Source organism: Hylobates moloch, unplaced genomic scaffold, assembly GCF_009828535.3.
Source record: "Hylobates moloch isolate HMO894 unplaced genomic scaffold, HMol_V3 SCAFFOLD_14, whole genome shotgun sequence".
Taxonomy (NCBI): Eukaryota; Metazoa; Chordata; class Mammalia; order Primates; family Hylobatidae; genus Hylobates; species Hylobates moloch.
The window spans coordinates 14881529-14905926 of record NW_026652289.1 but is presented as its reverse complement, the minus strand read 5'-3'; the positions used below and the strand labels follow the sequence as shown (position 1 = coordinate 14905926).

Genomic DNA, 24398 nt, shown 5'->3' with positions numbered 1-24398 from the left:
GTTCCTTTAGTCCCTGAAATCTAAACAAGCAGTTCTGCAGCTACTCATTTCTCAAAGCCAAAGGACAAGGAAGACAATAACAACAGTGAGCTTCCTGGAAGTAACCCCAGCAGGAGACTGGCCTTGGAGAGTGAAGAAGTCAAATTAATGGGCAAGAATTGGGCAGTTGTACATGGTCAGCAGACACTCGTCATGGCACCAGGCTCTGTTGCGCCCTCATGACATACCAAGATCCCATTCCAGCCCCTGGACCTGAGCAGAAGGGGGCTGTGGCAGTGGGCGAGCACTGTCAGACTCCTGGCTCCTCATTCCAGCAAGCAGAGGATCTGCCCATTTAATGTCAGCTCCAAAAAGTAAAGGGCAGAGAATAATCAGATTTCCCTGGAGGCTGCCTTTCATCCAGTGCCAGAGGCAGCTTAAAAAGACTCTGCATGGCCGGGTGCAGTGGCTCACGCCTGTAATCCCAGCACTTGGGGAAGCTGAGGTGGGTGGATCACGAGGTCAGGAGCTCAAGACCAGCCTGGCCAATACGGTGAAACCCCGTCTGTACTAAAAACACAAAATTAGCTGGGTGTGGTGGCAGGTGCCTGTAGTCCCAGTTACTCGGGAGGCTGAGGCAGAAGAATCACTTGAACCAGGGAGGTAGAGGTTGCAGTGAGCCAAGATTGTGCCACCGCACTCCAGCCTGGTGACAGAGCAAGACTCCGTCTCAAAAAAAAAAAAAAAAGAACTGCACTTGGCTTCATTGCAGAGCCCTGCTTTTTCCTGAAGACTCAGGGTGAATTGTGCGCTTTGAGTAGGTCTGTAATTAATGAGGGTTTGGAAAGGATGCAGGTGGGAAACTGAAGCTTGGTGATAGACTAATAGCAGAGTTCAATGTTATGGGTATGCATTATCTATTAAAAGTGTCTACCACAGCTAGCTTCTTTGTGCCAACTAGTTGATTTTAAATAACACAGCCTCACTAAAGAAACACACACATCCCAAATTGAGGTGGCCACAGAAGCGATCTGCGCGGTCTCGCTTTTCATCTGCTCTGGAACCTACCTGATTGATGCTTGGGCGTCCCTGCTTCTTTTTGGAGGTAGTATCCAGACCCCACAGAGAAGAAAACCTGCTCCTTCGCTTGCTCGCGGATCTGGACATGGCCTGAGTACGTCTTCTCACTCCAGTTTCACCAGTACGTGCTGCCACCTGAGGATGGCAAGGACAAGCAGCCACAAGGGAGATGCATCAGGACCACCCACTTGTGCCTTGAGGTCCTCGTAAGTCCCACCCTTCAAAAAACCCTCCTCCATCATGCCAGCCAACCCTGACCCCAATGCCTAAAGTATTCAATCCATGACCTAGACATATTGGGACTTTGAGAGCCCTTCACGGATTCAGAATGGAAATGAAAAGTTGGCAAATTCAATCCTTGTTTGAAATCATCAGCAAAAATACGTGATATAGGAATAAAATATATATGTTCTGTTTCCAAAAATGACATGTCCTTCTGGTCATAGGCTTGAACTACAGCAAGGGAAATGAGCCAGGCTTTCTCTCCAAATGCTACAGAGCTGTTTCTGCATTCTATTGAAAAATGGTGCTCAAGCGTCAGCAACAATAGTGGAAAAACAGATTTTGGTTCCTGGGTTTCCAGGTTAAATCTAAAATTACCAATCTCTACTATTTTGTTTTCTTAGGATATATAAAATCATGTTTTAAAATCAGACAAGTGATCATTGGCCCCCAATATCCATTCTCTATTCCAACTTAGTCAGAAAAATCTCAAACGTAGGCCAGGTGCGGTGGCTCATGCCTGTAATCCCAGCACTTTAGGAGGCAGATGCAGGCAGATCACCTGAGGTCAGGAGTTCGAGACCAGCCTGGCCAACATGGTGAAACCTCGTCTTTACTAAAAAATACAAAAATCAGCTGGGTGCGGTGACAGGCACCTGTAATCCTAGCTACTTGGGAAGTCAAGACAGAAGAATTGCCTGAACTCAGAAGGTGGAGGTTGCAGTGAGCTGAGATCACGCCACTGCACTCTAGCCTGGGCGACAGAGTGAAACTCTTTCTCAAAAAAAAAAAGGCGGGGGGAGGGGAATCTCAAATGTAAGTGAGCATGCAGCCACTAAGTCCAAGATGACTTATTTTCCTTGCAGTAGGGCATGGATTGGGCTTAAGTGGCATATAAGCAAAAAAACTATTTACAACTTCCAGGAACTGTGCTCAATGGGAGGGGGCTTGCTGTTATCCTTTCCGCTATCCTATCTGTTTTCTTTTTCCTGATAAAAGGAAGGTCTGTGGTGTGGTCTAGGATGTCCCTACCTAAGTCTTTTCAAGGATGGCAGAATAACAAGACAGAAGGGACCGGGCTCACGGAAGATGAAGGCACCTTACCAGACTTGCATCACTTACATGTCCTATGTTTAAGTAAATGGGAAAGAAAACTTGTATTTTTTTGTTAAACAAAAGCTAAACTCTGTCGAGGTATTACAATGTGCCAGAAACCCAGAGAAGCATTTCTTTTTTTTTTTTTTTGAGACAGAGTCTCGCTCTGTCGCCCAGGCTGGGGTCCAGTGGCGCGATCCCAGAGAAGCATTTCACAAGGGAACACCCTAAATGTAAATCTGTCACCAGGATAATTGCTCAAGTAGAATCTCCAAAAGGACTCCAGAAAGTCCTCACAGGCAAAACATTCAGGCTTGAACTTTATCCTACAGGTGGCAAGCAAAGTCCCAGGAACTTAAGGGAACTTCTGCCAGAAGGTCTCCATGGGCCACCCACGGGCTTGCCTTTCAAAAAAGGGAGTGGCAGGAGGAACAGCAAGTCAGACTTGAAATGAAACTTCTCCACCCACTCTTTTGTTGCCAGAGGTGAATGTCTTGGAACCTACTTGTAGATTCCCACACAGGCAACTCCTGATGTGACAGATGCCAATTGGCAGCAATGCAGGGGATGAGGCACTGTTGGTAACATGAGGGGCCTCCCCAGCAGTCAGCGTGTTGGTTGGAAGGCATGCCTCTCTGGGGCTTCAGTATTGACAATGTAAACACCGCAGAAGCCCCATGGGTGGCAGGGACCCCTCTGTACATTAAAAACAGGAATCAAAACAGCTTCTCTACAAGGGTATTAGAGAGAAGGTTTTTGGACCCAAATGAAAATAGGAAGATGAGGGAGTTGAGAGGTCTTAATTTTGCATTTTCTCAGCTTAGCACGTTAAAAAAACAACAACAACAAAAAACAAAACAAAAAAACCCAGGTCAGGGAATAGAAAAATGTGGTATCCAAGACACTGGTGGGAATTTTCATGAGAAAGATCTTATTCTAAGATTACACTGGAGGTGTCACAGGGAACAAAATCACAAGACAAACACACCGTAAAATATGTAAAAATTTTCTCTTCTCTATTTTCATCACTTTCTCAGTTAAAGGTAAACAAAGGTTGTAAAAGGAATAAATTATAACATGCAGACACGCATATGCTCATATGACTATGTCAACACTGAATAAATGGTGTTAAGAAATTTTAAATTCTAGAGGAAAAAAATGTCCATTTGGCCTTACAGTCATATAGTCATTTTATAAATAAATCCAGTCATTAATAGTGACACATACATAGAGGCAGCTGTATAAATACGTCGACATATATTACCGTTTGCTTTCTTCATACACACAGCAATACCTGTACTTACTGTGTCTAGTTAATTGTTTACTTATTTCTTACCCTTCTCTCCCACAAGAATATAAGCTTCAAGAGGACAGGATCTCTGTGCTGTTCACTATAGTCCTAATTACAAGGATAAAACTGACGGATGCCAGGCACTTACATATATTTGTTGCTTGAACAAATAAATACATAAATACCACAAAGCAAAAGCATATCCTATATAACATGGTGACAACAATGGGTGCAGCACACCAACATGGCACATGTATACATATGTAACAAACCTGCACGTTGCGCACATGTACCCTAGAACTTAAAGTATAATTAAAAAAAAAGAAAAAAGAAAACTCTTCAGTTTACGATTTCCGGACAAAGAGAGCATGAAAGAGAAATTCATACACCCATAAATATTCTCAGTTATCAGCTGACTAGTTAGTTTAGTCTGTTTTAACAAACACTTTACTTAAGTTTCTTATAAGCAGTATTCTAAATTGCTTGGGGCCTTGTAAACTGCAAAAGTAACCACTATCCCCAAGACAATAATAACTCAAAATGAGCAAAGGGATTTAGAAAAGGGCTGGCAGAAGAACTGCTGGACCAGAGCTCAAGAGTTTCTCAATGATCTTTGCCCAGACAATGCCTCCCTTTGTGGCCTGAACCTGATTACTCTATCATTCTGCTCATCTGTGCAAACAAGAACAATGATAACCTTCTTTCAAAGAGTACAGCGAGGACCCTTCAGTTAATTACGGCAAATCACTCAGCATTATGGGAAGCTTTCTCAGTGAATGCTACTTCAATTGTAGCTCCCCAATCTACCCAGCCCTGTTACCCTCACACCTCCTCCTTCCTCCTCCCCCACTAAAAAGAAGAAAAAAAAATTTCTGGACAAAGACTAAATTGAAGACTGTTTCAACCCCAAGGAGAAAAAGAAATCCCAGGGGTCAAATGACAAGGAGGGGAGGGAAAGAAAATAAGAGTGCCTAATAAATCAGACTGCAAAACTCCCTGCCCGGGATCTTCCACAGGAGCTAAAGCAACAAATAGGAACAGACACCCAACACGCTCGCCTGACTTGTTCCGGCTGAAATGAAACCCCTCATAGAAAAGAGAAGTTGCAGGAACATATTGAAACACCCAGACTTGTATCACTGACAAAGCGAGCAAAAACCCAAGAAAGGAACAGAGAGCTGAACATATGGACTTCAACGTTCTTTAAAACCACGGACCAAAACACCTCAGAGTAACTAACTCTCCCATCCCCATCTTCAGCTGGCCAAATTTTAATAGCCTACCCCCGTGAAAGAAAAGTACACACACATCACAGACATTGAGGTGAAGGAAATTAGAGGGTCCGAAGATGAATTACGGAAGAGTAAAACAGTAACTTTCTCAGCGAGGCTGCGCCCAGTGGCTTTGAAGAAAATAATGAAAGCATACGAGTTTTAGGGAGAAAGCAAAATTATTTTCTCCAAAATCTAGCAAGGTACAGTAAGAGGAGGGAGCCACTTCGGTGCTCAGAGTTTGCTATTAATACAGATGGTACCTCGATGACATCACGAGTTCCCTTCATAAAAATGCGTCCTCAATGGATGACATTCTGACAAGGAGATAAAGAAGAATTTCTATCCTAGTTTTTTTCTTTGTTTTTGTTTTGCAGAATAGGCGAACTGAGATTTGGCTAAGTTAGAAATTGGTGTCCAGGTCTCCGAGAAATATACCCGGAGTCAAAAACTGAAAACCTTTTGTAAGTTTATTCAACACAGCACTTTGTCCCATCATTACTGAAAAAACAGGATTTAATAGCTGTATGGAGAGGTGGTAGCCAGGGAGACCAAGAGCTGAGCTGTAATTAGCAGAACAAATCAGGATGCCAGTTTTAATAACTCCAGAAATTGGTTTAAGACTTCTTTAAAAATGTAAATCTACCCCTAATTATCTGAATGATGATGCTAATCTATTTATAAAGAATACAAACGCCTCTGACTGAATTATAGCTCTGAATGCAATTGAAGGGTACAGCTGACAAAGCAAGAGAAGAACAGCACAGCTAAGGTTTTACAAAGCAGTTTCTGGAACCTGAGACTTAACATTTAATTCCCTAGCAAATGTGCTAAGGTGCAGTACATTCTAAGTGGGTGTCGACTTGGATAGACTAAAACCATGTTACTCATACAGCAATTTTTGAGAAGGAGCCAAAAGTACACAAAGCTGCTCGCAATTTAGCAAGTACATGAAATTACAGATTATAAACACACAACACAACTATACAATCTGCCGCCCTAGAGGTCAGATGGAAATTCCCTTCCTCAAGCAATGCATATGTTCAGCTGGCGAATCACAGAGTTCTTCGTCTTGCTCTAATGCATCGGGTATTCGTGGTCATCAAAACAATGGTAAAAACAAAGTGAAATGGAGATCTCCAAAGAGATCTGTGTTCCATATATGGTGTATGTGTGTGTGTGTGTGTGTGTGTGTGTGTGTGTGTGTGTGTGTGTGTGTGTGTGTATATATATTTTTTTTTTTTTTTTGAGACAGTGTCTCACTTTGTCACCCAGGCCGGAGTACAGTGGTGCAATCTTGGCTCACTGTGACAACCTCCTCCTAGGTTCAAGCGATTCTCAGGCTTCAGCCTCCTGAGTAGCTGGGATTACAGGTGTACGCCACCACACCCAGGTAATTTTTGTACACTTAATAGAGACAGGGTTTCACCATGTTGGCCAGGTTGGTCTCGAACTCCTGACCTCAGGTGATCCACCTGCGTCGGCCTCCCAAAGTGCTGGGATTACAGGCATGAGTCACTGCGCCCAGCCTGAGAATGCACTGATGTATGAGAGTGAGCACTCCACTCACCATTCCCACAAAGTTTATATAAAAAATATGTATTTGGGTTCCAAACATGACACTGCCTAAAGATGACAAGAGCTATCAACAAATACTACACGTGAACAACGCTGAAGATGGTACCTTTCACATTTTCTTTGCACAATAGCTTAGGCCTCCCCATCAAGAGATGCTTAAGCAATATATTTCAGACAGGTTTAAATGGAAATTTGCATCCACTGCCAAGGGAGGGCATTTCAGAAATCCACATAGAGCAGAAAGCTCGAAAAACACTTAAGAGACTCTTGTCAATTCCTGCTCAGGATTAAGCGTCAAGCTTAATGTTTTTCAAAAATTCATTAGCTTCTACTCACCAGGGCATGAAACGATGATACGGAAAAGATTCCAAGGCGGCCCATGGCCACTTTCGTTGGTCGACTTGCAAAAGCAAGAAGCCTTTTGGGGTTTGGCAACTCCCCACCCTGAAGGCTGGCTAAATAACAGCGGAAACGAAACAGGTCCATTTGGAACTGCTCGAGATTTTGCTCCCAGACAAAGATCTATGGTAGTGAAAACAAGGGAAAAGAAAAAGTGAGAAAATGGGAAACAAATGCTAATATCTTTATCCTGTACAGATCTACATGTAGTAAAGGCATTCATTATAACCCTAAGGAATAAACAACAGGTACCTAAGTTTCTTAGTTACTTATGTTTCTTCTGCAAAGATCTATAGCCATAAATTCAGCATCATAAATAGGGAGTGACAAGTTCCTCTGTTCCCTCCTATCTTGGAGTTCGTACTGGGGACATGATAGGCTTATCAACTCCAAGATCTGGGCCACAAACTCTAGACTCAAGAAGTAAAAATGGAGAGATTTCCATCACCATAGAACTATATGACTTAACAAGAGGTAGGTTTTCATACAAAGAAAAGTGAGACCAATGAAAGGCTAGAAGCAATCGACCAAGCGCTTTTGGGAAGAGGAGGGTAGCCTGGAACACAGGGTGGAAGTGGAACATGAGATGGTAGAGACCTAGACTCTGGAATACAAAGTTCCAACTGTAGCATGTCTCTGAGACATTCCCTCATTTTTCGAAGTGGCAAAATAATACCTATCTCCTTAGGCTGTTGGGATGTTTGAAAAAGATAACATAAGCATAAGTACAAGGTCTGGCATAGAGTGAAGGCTCATGCTGACAGTGGTACAGATAATGACGAATGGTTGAAATCTCCCTTTTTGCTTCAACAAAATATATATATCACTGTATACACATGTTCATAGCAGCACTGGTTACAAAAGGTGGAAACAGCTTGAATGTCCATCAACAAATGGCCAATAAACAAACCATGGGTGTATACATACAACAGAATACGATTCAGCCAGAACCCAGGAGTGAAGTGCTGATGTATGCTACCATGTGGATCCACCTCCAAAACATGAAGCTCAGGGAAGGAGCCAGACACAAAAGGCCATGTACTGTGCAATTCCATTCATACGAAATATCTAGAATAGGCAAATCCACGAGGACAGAGTGCCGGGGGCAGAGGGGAGCAACTGCTTCACAGGTACGGGGTTAGCTTTTGGGCAGATTAACCATTTCAGGGCTAGATGGGGGAGTGGTTGCAGCACATTGTGTACGTACTCGATGTTACTGAATTGTTCGTGTTAAAATGGTTGATTTTACATTATGTGAATTTTGCCTCAATTTAAAAAAATATAACGTCAGGTAACAAAGGGAAACCCCAGGGGGAGACAAATGTGGAAGGCCCATGTCAATTGTTCAATGATTCAAATATCATTTATTCATGTAATTATTTCCTAAGCATTAGGACAAAGTGTCAAAGCACTACCAGATGGCTGTTACTGACAGCTGAATAGCAGGCAAAAATGTGCTTCGTTCATTTCACTAAATCTTTTTTGTTTAGCATGAAATATACTTATGCACATATAAAGCAATTATATATCTAGATCTAGATATATCTAGAGATATATCTCTAGATATATATACATATATAGAGAGAGAGTCTTGCTCTGTCACCCAGGCTGGAGTGCAATGGCACAATCTTGGCCCACCGCAGCCTCCGCCTCCCAGGCTCAGGCGATCCTCTCCTCTCGGCCTCCTGAGACTACAGCTGCAGCTAATTTTTGTGTTTTTTGTGTAGAGATAGGGTTTTGCCATGTTGGCCAGGCTGGTCTTGAACTCCTGGGCTCAAGTGAATATGCCCACCTCAGCCTCCCAAAGTGCTGGGATCACAGGCATGAGCCACCACACCCCATCAGATATATTTTTTGAATGTACGTTACCTTTTCCAAATTAAGAATTCAAAATTTACTGAGGAGTCAGAAATGAGTCCCCACCATAAGAGAACTCCAAGTCAGTCTGATAACATGGGAAATGAAATTGCAAACTTTCTAATTACACAGATCCCCTAGAACAGCACATCATTGGTGGGGGCCCAGGCTCCTCTATTGGGTTTCTGTCTTTCACTCAATGTAATATTGTTCCGTTTAGCTGTTAACAATTAGCTATGAACAAAGGGTGAAGAACACTGACAGTCACAATAAAGAACTTAGCATCCTGGATGACAGGCTGTCGAGGAGATATCCGATGATGTTTCACGATTCCAAAACAGCAAAAAATAAAATAAAATAAAACCCTTTTAGAGACCTAACAATTTTGTCTGGATCTAAACATGGAAAAACGATTACCTGATCTAATATTGTTTTCTTTTTCTTTGAGTCAGTGACCGAAGACAGCTGCATTTCACCCATTTTCTTCATCTTTTCATCCATGTCAATCTTCTGTTCCAGTTTCTTGATCTCTGATTTCAGGAGTCGGAGCGTGTCTTCCTTGTGGTGGTGCCTCGCGACCGCAGTGGCACAGGCAGAGTGGATGGCGGTGATCCAGTTTTCAAGCTCCGTCTGGCTAGTGGTCTGTACCAGGAAGAAGGGGCAGGAAGAAAAAGGCACCTCTTAGGAACTTAAGAGAAATGAACTGGAGCATTTCCAGAGAAGCAATGCCTGGGAGTAGAGATGACAGGTCTGGACACCCATGGATAAGGCTAACCTGACCTCTTCTTCCTTCAGGAAATCAGTAACAAAAAGTGAGTCTCAGGTCAGATGCCCACTCTCCCCTCCTCCCTTTCAAGGGCTGTCCTGAATCAAGCCACCATGTCTGCTCACTCAATGTACTTATTGAACTCACTTGTGAAAGTGATACTCCTAACATAGACAACTTGGTGTCTACTCAGGAGGGTTGCTGTGAAGCAAACGTCAGTGTCCAGATAGGATTGGTCAGTTACAGGGCATGAGTGGGACTGAGGGACATTACTGACAGAGGAAGCTACAACAGCCCTGCCCCTCATGAACCAATGCAACCCAAATCCAAAGGTCCTATCCTGGTGCTAAGCAGCAAGACAGAACTAGGGTTGGGGAAGTGGTCAGGTAGCCAGAAGAAATACTGTCTCTGGGGACTCCACGGGAGCCTCTAAGAATTGCAGCCGCCCAACAACACTCCATGTGCTAAAAGTGGCCTGTTTGAGAAGGGCATTAAGAAAATGCGGAGCAACACCCACCAATAGTGACCTACGTGGGCTTGGTGTGACTTGGTGTTCTGAAAGGCAAAAAGTCAGAATAGTTTTCAAGAGACAGCACATATGTGATAACTCACTAGTAATGATTCTTTAGGAATTCAATCAATGAGTTTTTACAAGTGAGGAGATACTGGACTTTTCTAGATATTCCCTTAAGCCCAGAGAGGTGAAATAAATGCTCAGAAGTTAGCCCATCTCAAGAAATAGTCTATTCAGCCATTACAATACTAAAGGAGCTACTAACATCATTTTTCATGCACAAAAACACTTCATTGTTTTTTCCTTTGAAGCACCTTCTTAGCTTTCTAACTCATTTGAGTGATGGCTTGTAAATACAATTCTGGTTTTTTTGCTTTGTTTTTTTGTTTTTTTTGAAACAGAGTCTTGCTCTGTCGCCCAGGCTGGAGTGCAGTGGTGCGATCTTGGCTCACTGCAGCCTCTGCCTCCCAGGTTCAAGCAATTCTCATGCCTCAGCCTCCCGAGTAGCTGGGACTACAGGCGTGTGCCACCAGGCCCAGCTAAGTTTTATATTTTTAGTAGAGACAGGGTTTCACCATGTTGCCTAGGCTGGTCTTGCACTCCTGACCTCAAGTGATCCACCGGCCTTGGCCTCCCAAGGATTACAGATGTGACCCACCTCGCCCAGCCACTTGTAAACAACATTCTATTAACAGGACCCCACAAGCACGTGAATCTGTGCTGGCTGGCAGCTGGAATTTAAGTCAAGATAGTACTTTATCTTTATTATTTCTGAATCTCATCAGTTTTGTATTCCACAGAAGAAACAGCATCAAATATTAAAAATGGTGTCAGCCAATAAAGTCACCTCCCACTGGGCAAACCTAACTGGTCTAGCAGTTGTTATGTGGATAACAAATATTTTGCCTGTGGATAAAGAAGATTTCAATACGCTAGACAATCTGAAGAAGAAACAGCAGAAGTACCACCTGACAAAGCCAATGGAATCACTTTGTAAAGACTGAGTGGGAGGAGGAGAGGCGATAAAGACACTGGAAGCCACAGGTGAGGACTTGTAGATTGAGAAACTTAGGGGGAAAAAATGCATGTCTATTTATGAGATTAAATTTGCTTCACTTTATTTTATAGTTATCTCCTCTTTGCAGGTCATTATCTTATAGTTTGTCCTTATGTATCACCCTGAAGTTCCAACAGAAAAAGAGAGGCCCTCCTGCATCTAATGAGAGCACCAAGCTTGCTCCTGCTGGTGTACTGTACAAAGCTTGATCATTGGATCTCCCAGTGCCTCACAATAAATGGGTATCTCATTAGGTGGGGTTATACCCCCAGCTCCCTTTTTTTTTGTTTTTTTTTTGAGACGGAGTCTGTGGAGTGCAGTGGTGCAATCTCAGCAATCTCAGTTATCTCAGTTCACTGCAACCTCCGCCTCCTGGGTTCAAGTGATTCTCCTGCCTCAGCCTCCTGAGTAGCTGGGACTACAGGTGTGTGCCACCACACCCAGCTAATTTTTGTATTTTTTTTTTTTAGTAGAGACGTGGTTTCACCATGTTGCCCAGGATGGTCTCAACCTCTTGACATCGTGATCCGCCCACGCCAGCCTCCCAAAGTGCTGGGATTACAGGTGTGAGCCACCGTGCCTGGCCTCCTTTGTTTTTTTTTTTTAAAAAAGGAGGAAAAATAATCTGATAAGGATTTTTCCTTAAAAAAAAAAAAAAAAAAAACAGGAAGAAAAAAAAAAAAACTTCCAAGATGAAAATACCCAGTGTTGGCAAAGATATGGAGTAACCAGAACTCCTATGCACTGCTGGCCACTGGCTGGAAAGTAAACTTGTACAACTGCTTTAGAAAGCTGTTGGATATTACCTACTAAAGTTGAAAATATGCATACCCTGTGACCCAGAAAATGCATTCTGGGTACACACTCAAGAGAAATGCATTCATATGCACACAAAAATATACACATAAGAACATGCCCAGCAGCAAATCATGGGTGAAACTGGACACCATCCAGATGCCACCAATGGGGGAATGGATGAATATGTGAGATAATCACACAATGAAATACTATACAGCAAGAATGAAGGACCTATAACTGTAGATTAACACATATAAATCTTGCACACATCTTGTTGGGGAAGGAATCAGATGCACTGCAGTATATACTGTAGGATTCTATTTATATAAAGTACTGTATTAGTCCATTCTCGTGCTGCTAACGAAGACATATCCAAGACTGGGTAATTTATAAAGGAAAGAAGTTTAATTGACTCACAGTTCAGCATGGCTGAAGAGGCCTCAGGAAACTTACAATCATGGCAGAAGGGGATGCAAAAACATCCTTCTTCTTATGGTGGCAGCGAGAAGTGCAGAACAAAGCAGGGGGAAAAGCCCCTTACAAAACCATCAGATCTAGTGAGAACTCACTCACTATCACAAGAACAGCATGGAGGTAACCGCCCCCATGATTCAATTACCTCCCAATGGGTCCCTCCCACGACAAGTGGGGATTATGGGAACTACAATTCAAGATGAGATTTGGGTGGGGACACAGCCAAACCATATCAAGCACCAACACAGATAAACTAATATACACTATTAGAAGTCGAGAGGGCAGGTTTTTTTGGTGGGATGAGACACAGTGGGTAGAATCTGGTAGGAAGCACAGTAAGGTTTCTGGGGTGCTGGCCACCTTCTGTTTCTTCATCTGGGTGCTGGTTACATGGTGCTGGGTGCTGGTGTACGACACGGGTGTGTTCAGTTTGTTAAACACCATCAAAATATGCCTTTTCTGTGTATATGTTAAACTATCATAGAAAGTTTCAAAGAGCATCCTTCCAAGGTATATTATCCTAATATTTTAGTATAATTTTTCTATAACTATGCTAAAAATATGATACCTCATATTCCAGTTTTCATTAAAAATTGTCCTTACAAAACTAAAAAGGAAGTTCCAAAAAGCTTCACCCTTCTCCACCATTTATTTCTTTGTCCTCCCAAGTGCCTGGTAGTACCTGATAAAAACCTGGTTCCTTGACCCCAAACATGCTTTCCATTCTGTTTGTATGGCTCAGTGGAAATGAGGAGCTTTTAGATTTTAGGGGAGTTCGTGTCTTCACCCCCCTTTTTTTTTCTTTGTGACGGAGTCTTTCTCTGTCGCCCAGGCTGGAGTGCAGTAGCAGTGCAATCTCAGCTCACTGCAACCTCCGCCTCCCGAGTTCAAGAGATTCTCCTGCCTCAGCCTCCCGAGCAGTTGGAATTACAGGTGCCCGCCACCACGCCCAGCTAATTTTTGTACTTTTAGTAGAGATGGGGTTTCTCCATGTTGGCCAGGCTGGTCTCGAACTCCTGACCTCAGGCGATCCACCCGCCTTGGCCTCCCAAAGTGCTGGGATTACAAGCGTGAGCTACCGCGCCCAGCCATCTTCACCCATTTTTAAAGGATAATGTGTGGGCATCCAGATGCAATCCCTGCAGAGGTGCATGCAGCACTAAGGAGAGGCTATGGTTCCTGCACAAACACCTGGCAGGTGGAAGCTCAGGGGCGGTCCACGTCCATCTCTTCAAGGCAAACCTCTCTCATCTCTGCCTCAGTTAGAAACTCCCAGCCCCTACTCTTACCCCCTAACTCATGGAGTAAGAAAAGGAAATACCTACAACCCTGACCTAATACCTGAGCAATGGATAGAAAGATCTGAAATTTCTGACAGCAAGCTCGGCTGAATATATGTTATGAACTTAAGAATTTAAATAAAAATATTTATCCAGAAGGGACTCAGATGACCATTTTTCACAGATGGAGGAAAAATAAAGCCCAGAAAAATTAGGAAGAACACAGTCATTTATTATAAATCCCAATCTCCACCAACCCTGTTCCTAAAAAAAAAAGGTTTTGGGTCTGTTTTTTTCTTATTTAATATGACATACTGATCCTGACCCCCCAGCTCTTGTTAATTGCTCTGAAAGCCAGGCTGCAGGGTCACAAGCATTACCCATTCGATAATTATTATTATTTTTTTGACAGAATCTCACTCTGTTGCCCAGGCTGGAGTGCCTGGGCACAATCTCAGCTCACTGCCACCTCCGCCTCCTGGGTTCAAGTGGTCCTCCTGCCTCAGCCTCCCTAGTCCCTAGCTGGGACTACAGGCTACTAGGGAGCCACACACCCAGCTAGTTTTTGTATTTTTAATAGAGACAGGGTTTCACCATGTTGGCCAGTCTGGTCTTGAACTCTTGACCTCAAGTGATCCGCCTCAAAGTGCTCGGATTACAGGCGTGTACCACCAAGCCCAGGTAATTTTTGTATTTTTAGTAGAGAGGGGTTTCACCATGTTGGCCAGGGTGGTCCTAAACTCCTGACCTCAGGTGATCACCCTGCCTTGGCCTCCCAAAGTGCTGGGATTACAGACATGACCATTCAATATTTTGAGCTCTTTGCATTCTAGGAATATGGGAGAATAGAACTTTCTGGCCCCCTCTGAAGCCAGGCATGGCCATGGCACTTGGCTTTGGCCAGTAAAATGTGAGTAGAAGTGACGTCACTACTCAACAAAAGCCTGATTCGCCCCATTCTTGCCCCTTTGCCACAGTCACAGAAGCACGGTGTCAAGAGAGAGCTTCTGTCTGCCTGGATCCATAAGAGTCTAGGATGAGTACGGCTCTGGAGCCAGCCTCCATCATGCCAGGAAGGAGAAAGCATGATAAGCCACTGAGATTTAAGTGCTCCTTACTTCAGCCTAATTCTACCCATCCTGACTGATCTACCAGCAAAGTAAGAATTCCACTGCAAAACAGGGGATGCCCCAAAAATAACGGAGTCTGTGTAGTGCGCTCAGAATCCCAACAAAGACCACAATCTGATATGTTCTGTGGAACAGCAGCCTTTTGCTCTCCTTATTTAATGAAAGTGGGTCTTATTCCCCCCGTGAGGACCCCAGCCAAATTCAGCCAATAGCAGCACAATCCATTCTGATGTCAGAGAGTTCACGTTTGTCTTCCAATTAAGAAGTAAAAATGAAGGAAGCTGACCAAAGTTAAACACCCTGTGAACAGTATATATTTAATTTTGACAAAGCAGCTGTCCTGGAACTTATAAAGAAAGACAGTGGTTGCTATGGGCCGGAGTGAAGGGGGTATGGAATGTTGTTATGTAATGGGGACTGTGTTTAAGCTTTGCATGATGAAAAAGAGTTATGGGCCGGGTGGAATGGTTCATGCCTGTAGTCCTAGCACTTTGGGAGGCCAAGGTGGGCGAATCACTTGAGGCCAGGAGTTCGAGACCAGCCTAAGCATGGTGAAACCCTGTCTCTACTAACAATACAAAAATTGGCTGGGCATGGTGGCACATGCCTGTAGTCCTAGCTACTCGGGAGGCTGCGGCACAAGAATCGCTTGAACCCAGGAGGTGGAGGTTGTAGTGAGCCGAGATTATGCCACTGTACTCCAGCCTGGGCAACAGAGAGAGACTCCATCTGAAAAAAAAAAAAAAAAAGTTCTGGCGATGAATAATGGTGATAGTTGCACAACAGTGTAAATGTACTTAACGCCACTCAACTGTCCACTTAAAAATGGCTAGATGGTAAATTTTATGTGTGGTGTACCTCAATTTAAAAGAAAAAATAATTATAAAATAAAAAGAGAAAAAGCATAACAATCCCCAAAACCTAGAGAAACATATATAGAAACGTGTGATGACAGCTGTATGAAACACTTAGCCATCAGCCCTTTCAACTATTAAGTATGCCTCAGCCCCCCAAACTTTTAAAAAACCTGTCAATGGCTGAAGGCAGTTCCATTAGAGAGAACTTTTGCTCCCACTGTCTTGTCTAAATAAAACGACAGTCCCTACCATTCTCTATCATGAAGCCAAATCAATTTCTCAGAAGGACAATTCAATAAATGAGCTTTTCTGCAAGTTTGTCCCTTTGCAGCGGCACACAGGGAGCTATGTGTCCACAAGAGGAGACAAACTCTCCACTGACTGCTTTCAAAAGCTAGTTGGGTGGAGAAAAGTCTTGCAACATTTCATGACCATTTACTGGCTTAACACCTCAACTGCTCACAGTGGACTCCTGACCTGACACAATGTTGTTCCTCAAGGTCTCTCCAGGATTTAAATTCTGACATGCTAGAAAAAGCCATCCGAAGCCACTAACCTTGCCTCCCCTTCTTGAACCGGGCAAGGTTAGTTAGGGACATCAGATTCATGATGGGTCCCTTCATCAGAATCCAGAGGCCAAGAAGGCAGGAAGGAGAGACCACCCAATGGTGCCCTCTCAACTTGCTAACCACAAATCACCTTCCATTAAACAAACAACAGCAGACAGGTAAAGAGAAAGTGAATTCTGTGATTCTTCCTTTGCCTTCTGGAGATGCTATAAATACTGTATACAGTTCAGTGAAGGGAATAAGCAAAGTTCTTGCCAACAGACAAATATAATCAGCAAAAAAATGCATTTTGCATAACAGCCCCTTTGAGTGCAGAGATAAGATGAAGCTCAGGGCTTCATTATGTATTTAAATAGATCCAGCTTCAATTATCCAACGGCATGGAGGACACTTGGTGATTTCAGATAATCAATGGTTTACGTAAGTGGCAGGAAAAGGGAAATTCATTTTAAACACGAGAAATACTAGGGAATATATGCCAAATCTAGGAAACTAAAATTTTAGATAATTCAAGTTTATAGAAGCACAAGAATAATTGTAAAGTAGGTCAAACGCTTTCATTTTAAAAGAAAAAAAAGAAAGTTACCTTTTTTAAGAGGCTAGATAGGAATAAAGCTCCAGTGTGAATTCTGAAAAGGCTTTTTTCTTGTTGATTCTATACTCATCATATTTTGTTTATAGAAGACTTATTTAAGCTATTATTTTTAATATCTGTAAAGAGAACTTAAGGCCAGGCCATGATGGCTCAGGCCTGTAATCCCAGCACTTTGGGAGGCTGAGGTGAGATCACTTGAGATCAGGAGTTCAAGACCATCCTGACCAACATGGTGAAAGTCCATCTCTACTAAAAATACAAAATTAGCCAGGTGTGGTGGTGCATGCCTGTAATCTAAGCTACTCGGGAGGCTGAGGCAGGAGAATTGCTCAAACCTAGGAGGCAGAGGATGCAGTGAGCCAAGATGGCGCCACTGCACTCCAGCCTGGGCAACAAGAGCGAGACTCCGTCTCAAAAAAAAAAAAAAAAGAAGACAACTTTAAATTTAAGGTTTCCCTTCCCCACTGAAAATAGTGATATAATGGATCCCTCTCACCCTCACCCATGCCAGGTTCATTCTTTGGAAAAGAAGGGAAACTCTGGACTCCAGGAAGACAGACACAAGGAAAATAGGGGCCTTGTGCTGCAAAGAGGCAAACAGATGGCAGCCTGCCTGATGGAGGGCAGTGGCAGGATTCATCTCTGGCAAAGCTCAGTCGCCTCCAAGAAAAGACTCACAAATACTGTCAACCGAAGTCTCTCCACAAGGCCGTTTACTATCTGTCCATGCTATGAAAGGTCCCAGTACTTCTAATGTGCACAGATGACATAAGCAGCTTTTTCGTATCTCCCATGTAAATCTGACCAGTCAAGGATCACCAGACATTTGCTGAAAGCCCCCAGCATGAAAGGCAGAGACTAAAGCACACAGGAGAAAATGTACTAGGAGAAAGGAGAAGCCATGCCTGAAGCAGAGAAAGCTTCCCTAAAATCTACACAACCCTTGGAGATGCAAGGGAATCTAAAGCTATAAACAAGTGAATGAAAAGTACAGGTTACAATAAAAAGGAACAATGAGCTTGAAAAGAAAGCAGGAGAGGGGAAGGGAGGGAGGGAGGGAAGGAGGAAGGGAGAGAGGAGGTGGGGAAGGAAGGAAGTAAGGAAGGGAGGGAGGGATGAAGGGAAGGAGAGAGAGAAAGCTTCTTTCAGGAATTTTAAAAAAAAAAAACAAAATTAAAATGTCAATAGAAGGAAATCACTATGAAGGATCAGAACACCAGCAAGGTGCAGTGGCTTAAACCTGTAATCCCAGCACTTCGGGAAGCCGAGGCACGTGGATCACTTGACCCCAGGAGTTCAAGACCAGCCTAGGCAACACGGCAAAACCCCGTCTCTATAAAAACCACAAAAATTAGCAAAGCTTGGTGGTGTGCACCTGTCATCCCAGCTATTTGAGAGGCTGAGGTGGGAGAACCATCTGAGCCTTGGGAGGCTGAGGCTGCACTCCAGCCTGGGCGACAGAGTGAGACCCTATCTCCAAAAAAAAAAAAGAAAAGAAAAAGAAAAGAAATTGTGCTTGCTTTGGCAGCATATATACTAAAAAAGGATCAGAACACCAGTGATAAGGAAATGATGCTAAAGAGAAAAAAAGAAAATAAAATACAAACATGCTAATCAGAAATGGGAACATTATCAGAAAATAATTAAACCAAGGGGAAATGATCTCCAAGCCAAAATTCCAAATTACTCAAATATTATGCAAGTAAAATGTAGAATGAAGACTTTTTAAATATGCATCATTTTATAGGAAGTTACTACAGGTTATTTTCATGAAAACGAAGCAGCTGGTAATTCTAGGGAGGCTGTTGTACATGAGGCCCGGAGAGCAGCCATATGGGAGCAGGACAATGTGCCAGGGGAGGGCAGGCTTCAAAGGAAAACATCACTGATGAACAAGCTAACACGCTGGAGATTTAGAAAATATCACTGCCACATAACCAGGAAAATAAGCAATATGAGCCTTCTCAAAAAAAAGGGGGAGCAGTCATTAACTACAGAAAAAAAAACAAGCAATTAAGAAATTGTTACAGAAAAGAAATAAGATCACAGTACACTACTTGACTCAGCAGCCAATACTATTTATATGGTCATAACAATGTAATAACACTGATTAGTGCTTTAATCCTAAATGTTCATATACCTATATGGGAAGATGAAGAAGAAGAATTTATAGCTGACACAGCTAAATGTTCATCTATCATAATAGAAGTATTATCTAAAATCCATTAGAAACAGCAGTATAAACATGTTAATGAGGGCAAATGCAAGAAAACAAAGAAACAAAACATCAGCTAAAGTAGTTTTGTATAGTTGCTTCTAGGGAATAAGCCTCATGAGGCGAAGAGGGCAAAAGGAGGAAAATAATTTCACTTTAAGCCTTTTAATGTTAGCTGAATTCTTTTAAACTATGCTGGGATATTGATTTAATACAAATTTAAACTAATGTAAGAAAAGGAAGAATACGGTTAGTAACATAATTTGTATGATACATAACAGTATAGAAATTGTATAGGAAGATCTAGCTCAACCACAATTATACCTCTGCAGTGTGGGGAAACCTCTGAGGCACCCACAAGAAGGCATAAAATCTAGCTGATTTCCAGCCTTGTATATTCATTTTGCACTTCAACATCCACATTCTCCATTAATAGTCTCCTAAGAGGTAGGCAAGTGGGGCCCCTCCCAGGGCTCTGCACCTCAGGAGGTCCCATAGTTTGGAGGGCTTTTCTTGAAATTTTCCAAGTTGCCCTCCGTCTCCTGGAAAGGGGAGGTTTCAGGAGGTTTCTCCCCTTCAGGGAGCTCTCTCACCCTATACCAGCTATTCAGTGTCAAAAAGATGCCCGAAGCTCTTGAACTTGAGTCTGTGGCTAGTGAGTTGCACCCACCAGACTGTGTGGTATTTCTTTCACCAGATTGCTTGAGACTGGGCCACCAGAATGGTGCTGACAGTCGATCCAGAGTGAGCCAAATTCTTTATATAGATAAAGCCTCCATAAAAAAATATTTGCCTGGGGCTCCACATATCCTAGAGTTGGCCCTTCTCCACAACTAATCCATGCCAAAATCAAAGGTAAATATTTCTACAGTGGCTGGCTAGGGGCAGGGATATAATCTACGGTGTGGGGAAAACAGGACTTAGCTACAGACTAAGTCAACACGGAAACCAACAAAGAGAACGAAGACCTCGCACTCAGCTTGTCGTATCAGTGGATGATGTGAAGTTAAGAGGAATATAAACACCAGGGAAGATCAAATAAGGATCCCAGAGGATTTCAACAGTTTATTAGAAGGATAAAAGCCACAAGGATAACATATCAAAGAGGTGCATTTAAGTTCTGAGTTGGGTTTTTGAAAAAAAAAATCTATTAAAGTAAGATGGGGAAGGCCTTGTTGGGTAAGAATTGATGTTGAGGGTTTAAGATACCACGAGCTCAGTCTGAGTCAACAGTTTGATGTGGCTTTTAATAAAAGGAATTGACTTTAGAGGAAACAAGGACAATGGGAACCTCATTGCAGCCTGCATGGGGCAGACCACACAGAGGCTCATACAGGATGCTGAGCTCCTGGGCACGCTTACAAGTAAGAACACGGAGAATGGCTTGGGAACCGTAGGCAGGGTAGCCCAAAGAGACGTGCCAGGAGGTAAATGAAAGCTGTTTTTAAGTATCTAAAAGGTGATGAGTAAGGATAAGCAGAAAACTTGCACAGGACTCTGGGGGTGAATATAGAAACAAAGAGAAATGGCAAGACTCACCAGAAAGAACATATTATCTCAACATGATGAAGAACTTTCTAGGACTTAGGGCTGCCTAACAAAACCGATGGTTGAAAGCTGGGAGATCTCCAGGAACGGGAGAGGCTTCCCAGTGGGCAGGCTCACCTGTTGGCCAGGGTCTTGCAGGGACCGCACCTCCTTTGTGAGGGGCACTGGGTCAAGATGCCAAATCCCCATTAAAGTCTTTTCTACCACAAGTCCACTTGACACCTCCTTATGAAAGATGATTTACAGGTTTTTCCCTAACCTGGCTGCCCTTGTCCAGGGCATGTGGTCATGACCTTCCTCAAGTCTGACACACACAGCTAGACATGGCTTCCAAGGTAGTTCTCTTGAGCCTGACGAAACTCAAGACCTTAGCCTTTTCACAGTGAAGCCACACTTAATTTTTGTAAAGATGCTTATTTAAGAGGAGCCCATGGAACTAGTCTTTTTTTCTTTGTTACTAAAATGGTAACTGTTAAGCGTTCGCTATCTGTCAGACACTTACCATCATTATCACACTTAATCTTCAACTCAACTTAATGGCATATGAGTTTCTTAATATGCATACAATACTCTTGCACAAGTGACTTTCTAAATGATGAGAAAACTTTCTATGGAAGGAAAAGGCAATCAATTCCTAGAGATAACATTTTCTATACCCCTTTAGATATGTAACTGCATATGATTTTCTACTCTATCATCTTTCTTATTTGCCTGGTAGCTGTGTTCCCAAGGCATTTAACGGACAAATTAATAGCTAATATTAGGATATGTTACCATTAAAGGTGGGTGAGCTTTTTGGAATTGTATGTGACATCCTAAGGTAATGAATGAATGAAGGCCCAATAGGAAGTTGTACTTTGTAGGTGGTAGGTACTGTCTCTGGCTTCAAGTTGAAGGAAGGAGCTTAAATTAAAATAGTGCAGACAGCATAGCACTTCTTCCATATACATGACTCCAAAATTCCTGCTCATTCCCACTTTCCCCCGGCCTCACACATTTAAATTCATTTTCTACTTTTGTTGGTAACATGAATCTCCTTTCCATGGGTGCATCTGTGGGTATTTGAGTAACAGTGTCGAATCAGCAGCACACAGGCTCTGGAAACTGTGTGCACTGAATTGAGCCCCGGGGCTGGAATAACCTACAAATTACTTCCATAATCATGGCTGATCGCCTGTGCTTTAGCCTCACCCCTACACAAACAGGTTTCATTCTGATGCGGCTGCTCCAGAGTTACATGGATTTATAATAAGCAGAAGGCAGAGAATGCCTTCATGGTATCCAAACAGCAGTAATTTCCTTCAAAAGTTTCATTTTGTGCTCTATCCCTCATAAACAGCATAAAGATTTCACCATAGCAAGAAGACACAAAGGTTTTCAAAAACAAGATCTTATATTGTCACATACAAGAAAGTTTACTTCATGTGATCTATTGGGTATTTACATTCTACTAGTAATTTTATGGCCATGAAGGTCCTTTCAAAAGGAATTCACATCAGAAATGTGTAAGTGAAAAAGAAAATCTTCTGATTCCACTTGAGGGTTAAAAAAATGTTTAAGGAAGCCTTTCTGAAATCCATCTGATAACCATCTAACCTATGTAGTAAGGCAAGAATAACCAAAATCAGGTTTCACTTTAGAAATATTTCCAATGAGTAGCTTAATTGTAGGAATGAGAAAAAGCTAGTCGCTTTTTACTGTAGCCACTGACTCTTGCCCATGTTCTTCTTAGGGTCAATAGTAATAGGACAAATAGTATACTCAGACAATAAAAGGCTTTGGAGAAACATAGGCTTGATTTGAGTTGAGTTTGGGTCCAATTACTAGCTTTTGTAAGCCTTGACTTCAACAAATGGGGTATACAACACACATCAATGGATTAAAATGTGGATACATAATCCAACTAACTACTGCTCTAAGAATTACATGTGACTCACATTAAGATGGTGGTATACAATAAGGGCTAAGTAAACCATAGCCACCAATCTCATAATAATGTTACTGTTGCTGTCAGATAGTTAGACATTTCTTCATTTGCAAGATTTCCAATTAACAATTAAAAACTATGTCAGATGCAGAAAAACAATTTTTTTTTTTTTTTAGATAGGGTCTCGCTCTGCCACCCAGGCTGGAATGCAATGGCGCAACCACAGCTCACTGCAGCCTTGACCTCCTTGGTGCAAGTGATCCTCCCACCTCAGCCTCTCAACTAGCTGGGACTACAGGTACATGCCATTGTGTCCAGCTAATTTTTTTTATTTTTATTTTTTGGTAGAGACAGGGTCTTTCCATGTTGTCCAGGCTGGTCACAACCTCCTGGGCTCAGTGATCTGCCTGCCTTGGCCCCCCAAAGTGCTGAGATTACAGGCATGAGCCACCATGCCCAGCCAAAACAATTATTTATAACATATATACAAGAAAATTTTCATGACATTATAGCATGTAGATTTAAAAAATAAGATACTCAAAGCATTACCCATTAAGGAAGGCTTAAGAAGTGAGAATGGGTTACAATTAAGTTTCACTGCAACAAACGACACCTTTAAGAGAGTAAAAAGCAAGCTACAGAGTAGAAAAAGATACTTGCAATGAATATAATCAACAGCAATGATATATAAAATACACAAAGAGCTGCCATAAATCATTAACAAAGAAACTCTGATGGGAAAAAAATGGACAAGGGAGTAAAATAAGCACTTCACAAAAGATGATATTGAAATGGTCATTAAGCGCATGAATATGTGCTCAATTTCATATTAATATCTTAAGAAGGATTTTTTAAAATCTGAATATCAAGTTTGCAAAGATGAGGAATAACTAGAATTCTCCTAGGCTGCTAATGAGAGTATAAATTACATTAATCATTTTGAAAACTGTTTGGCATATCCTGAATATGTGCCTAACCCATGACCCTGCAATGCCACTCCTAGGTATATGTGTTTGTCCAACAGAAATGTAGACAAACATAACCTGAGAACAGGTACAAGAGTGCTCACAACAACATTGCTTGTGATCCTTAACACCTGGGAACAACTCAAATGTACCTATGGAATGGTTGCTATATGTTCCAGTTGGCCTGGGACTGTCCTCGCTTGTACCTGGTATACTGGCATAACTGTTAATAGTGTCTACTCTCTAAAGTGTCCTGGTGAATGCCATCAACATCAAAGGGGGTTGGGGTGGGGTAGGAGGGTTAAGAACTTCCAAAGAGCCATTCCTTCACAAAAGCAACAAGAACAGTGGTAAAAAATGGTCAAAATCAACTTTTTCACAATTCCAGAAATTAATCTAAGTTCTGCAACAATCTGAGCTGCATTTATTAAAGACAAATGGCTGAACCTCAGTAAAAACAGCAAGTTTTGTGATATTTTAAATTGCTCTATTTCCATCTTTGTCTCCTCATCTATACAATCACATGAAAACCAGCTGTGTAGCACCACAGGAGGGAACAACCTTCCTCAAGTCTGACACATGGAACTAAACATGGCATTCCAATGTAGATCTCTACATCTTCCCCAAAACACCTTTCTCAGAGAAACATCGCTAAGCGACCTGTCTAGCAGGTCCCAGAAAAACCTCTTCACGAGCTTGTTGCTATTTGACCTGACTCAGACCTCATTCATGCAAACACTCTTCACTCCAGGGGGTGCTTGTGAAAAACAATTAATGACAATTGTTTAACACTGCAGTCACCTGAAGCAGTGATAACAGTCGAACAAATAAGAAGTTGATCAAGAAACTTGAGGAAAAGTTGGGGAATACGATTTCCACAAAAGGCTCTGAAAAGCTATGACACGGTCCTTGGAATCTGGAAGGTCACTGA

The 24398-nt window shown here is 42.4% G+C and overlaps 1 protein-coding gene across 12 annotated transcripts in view; it reads right to left on the bottom strand.

Moving 5' to 3' along the window:
* The window catches only part of TIAM1 (TIAM Rac1 associated GEF 1), a 457120-nt gene that overhangs the window by 100796 nt on the left and 331926 nt on the right, over positions 1–24398 (bottom strand). For all 12 annotated transcript variants that reach the window (XM_032174685.1, XM_032174689.1, XM_032174683.1 and 9 more), the window contains 3 exons: positions 9190–9414; positions 6853–7038; positions 1048–1194 (listed from right to left, as the gene is read on the bottom strand). In XM_032174685.1, coding sequence (XP_032030576.1) covers positions 1048–1194; positions 6853–7038; positions 9190–9414 — 558 coding nt within the window. The remainder of the gene's footprint in view (positions 1–1047; positions 1195–6852; positions 7039–9189; positions 9415–24398) is intronic.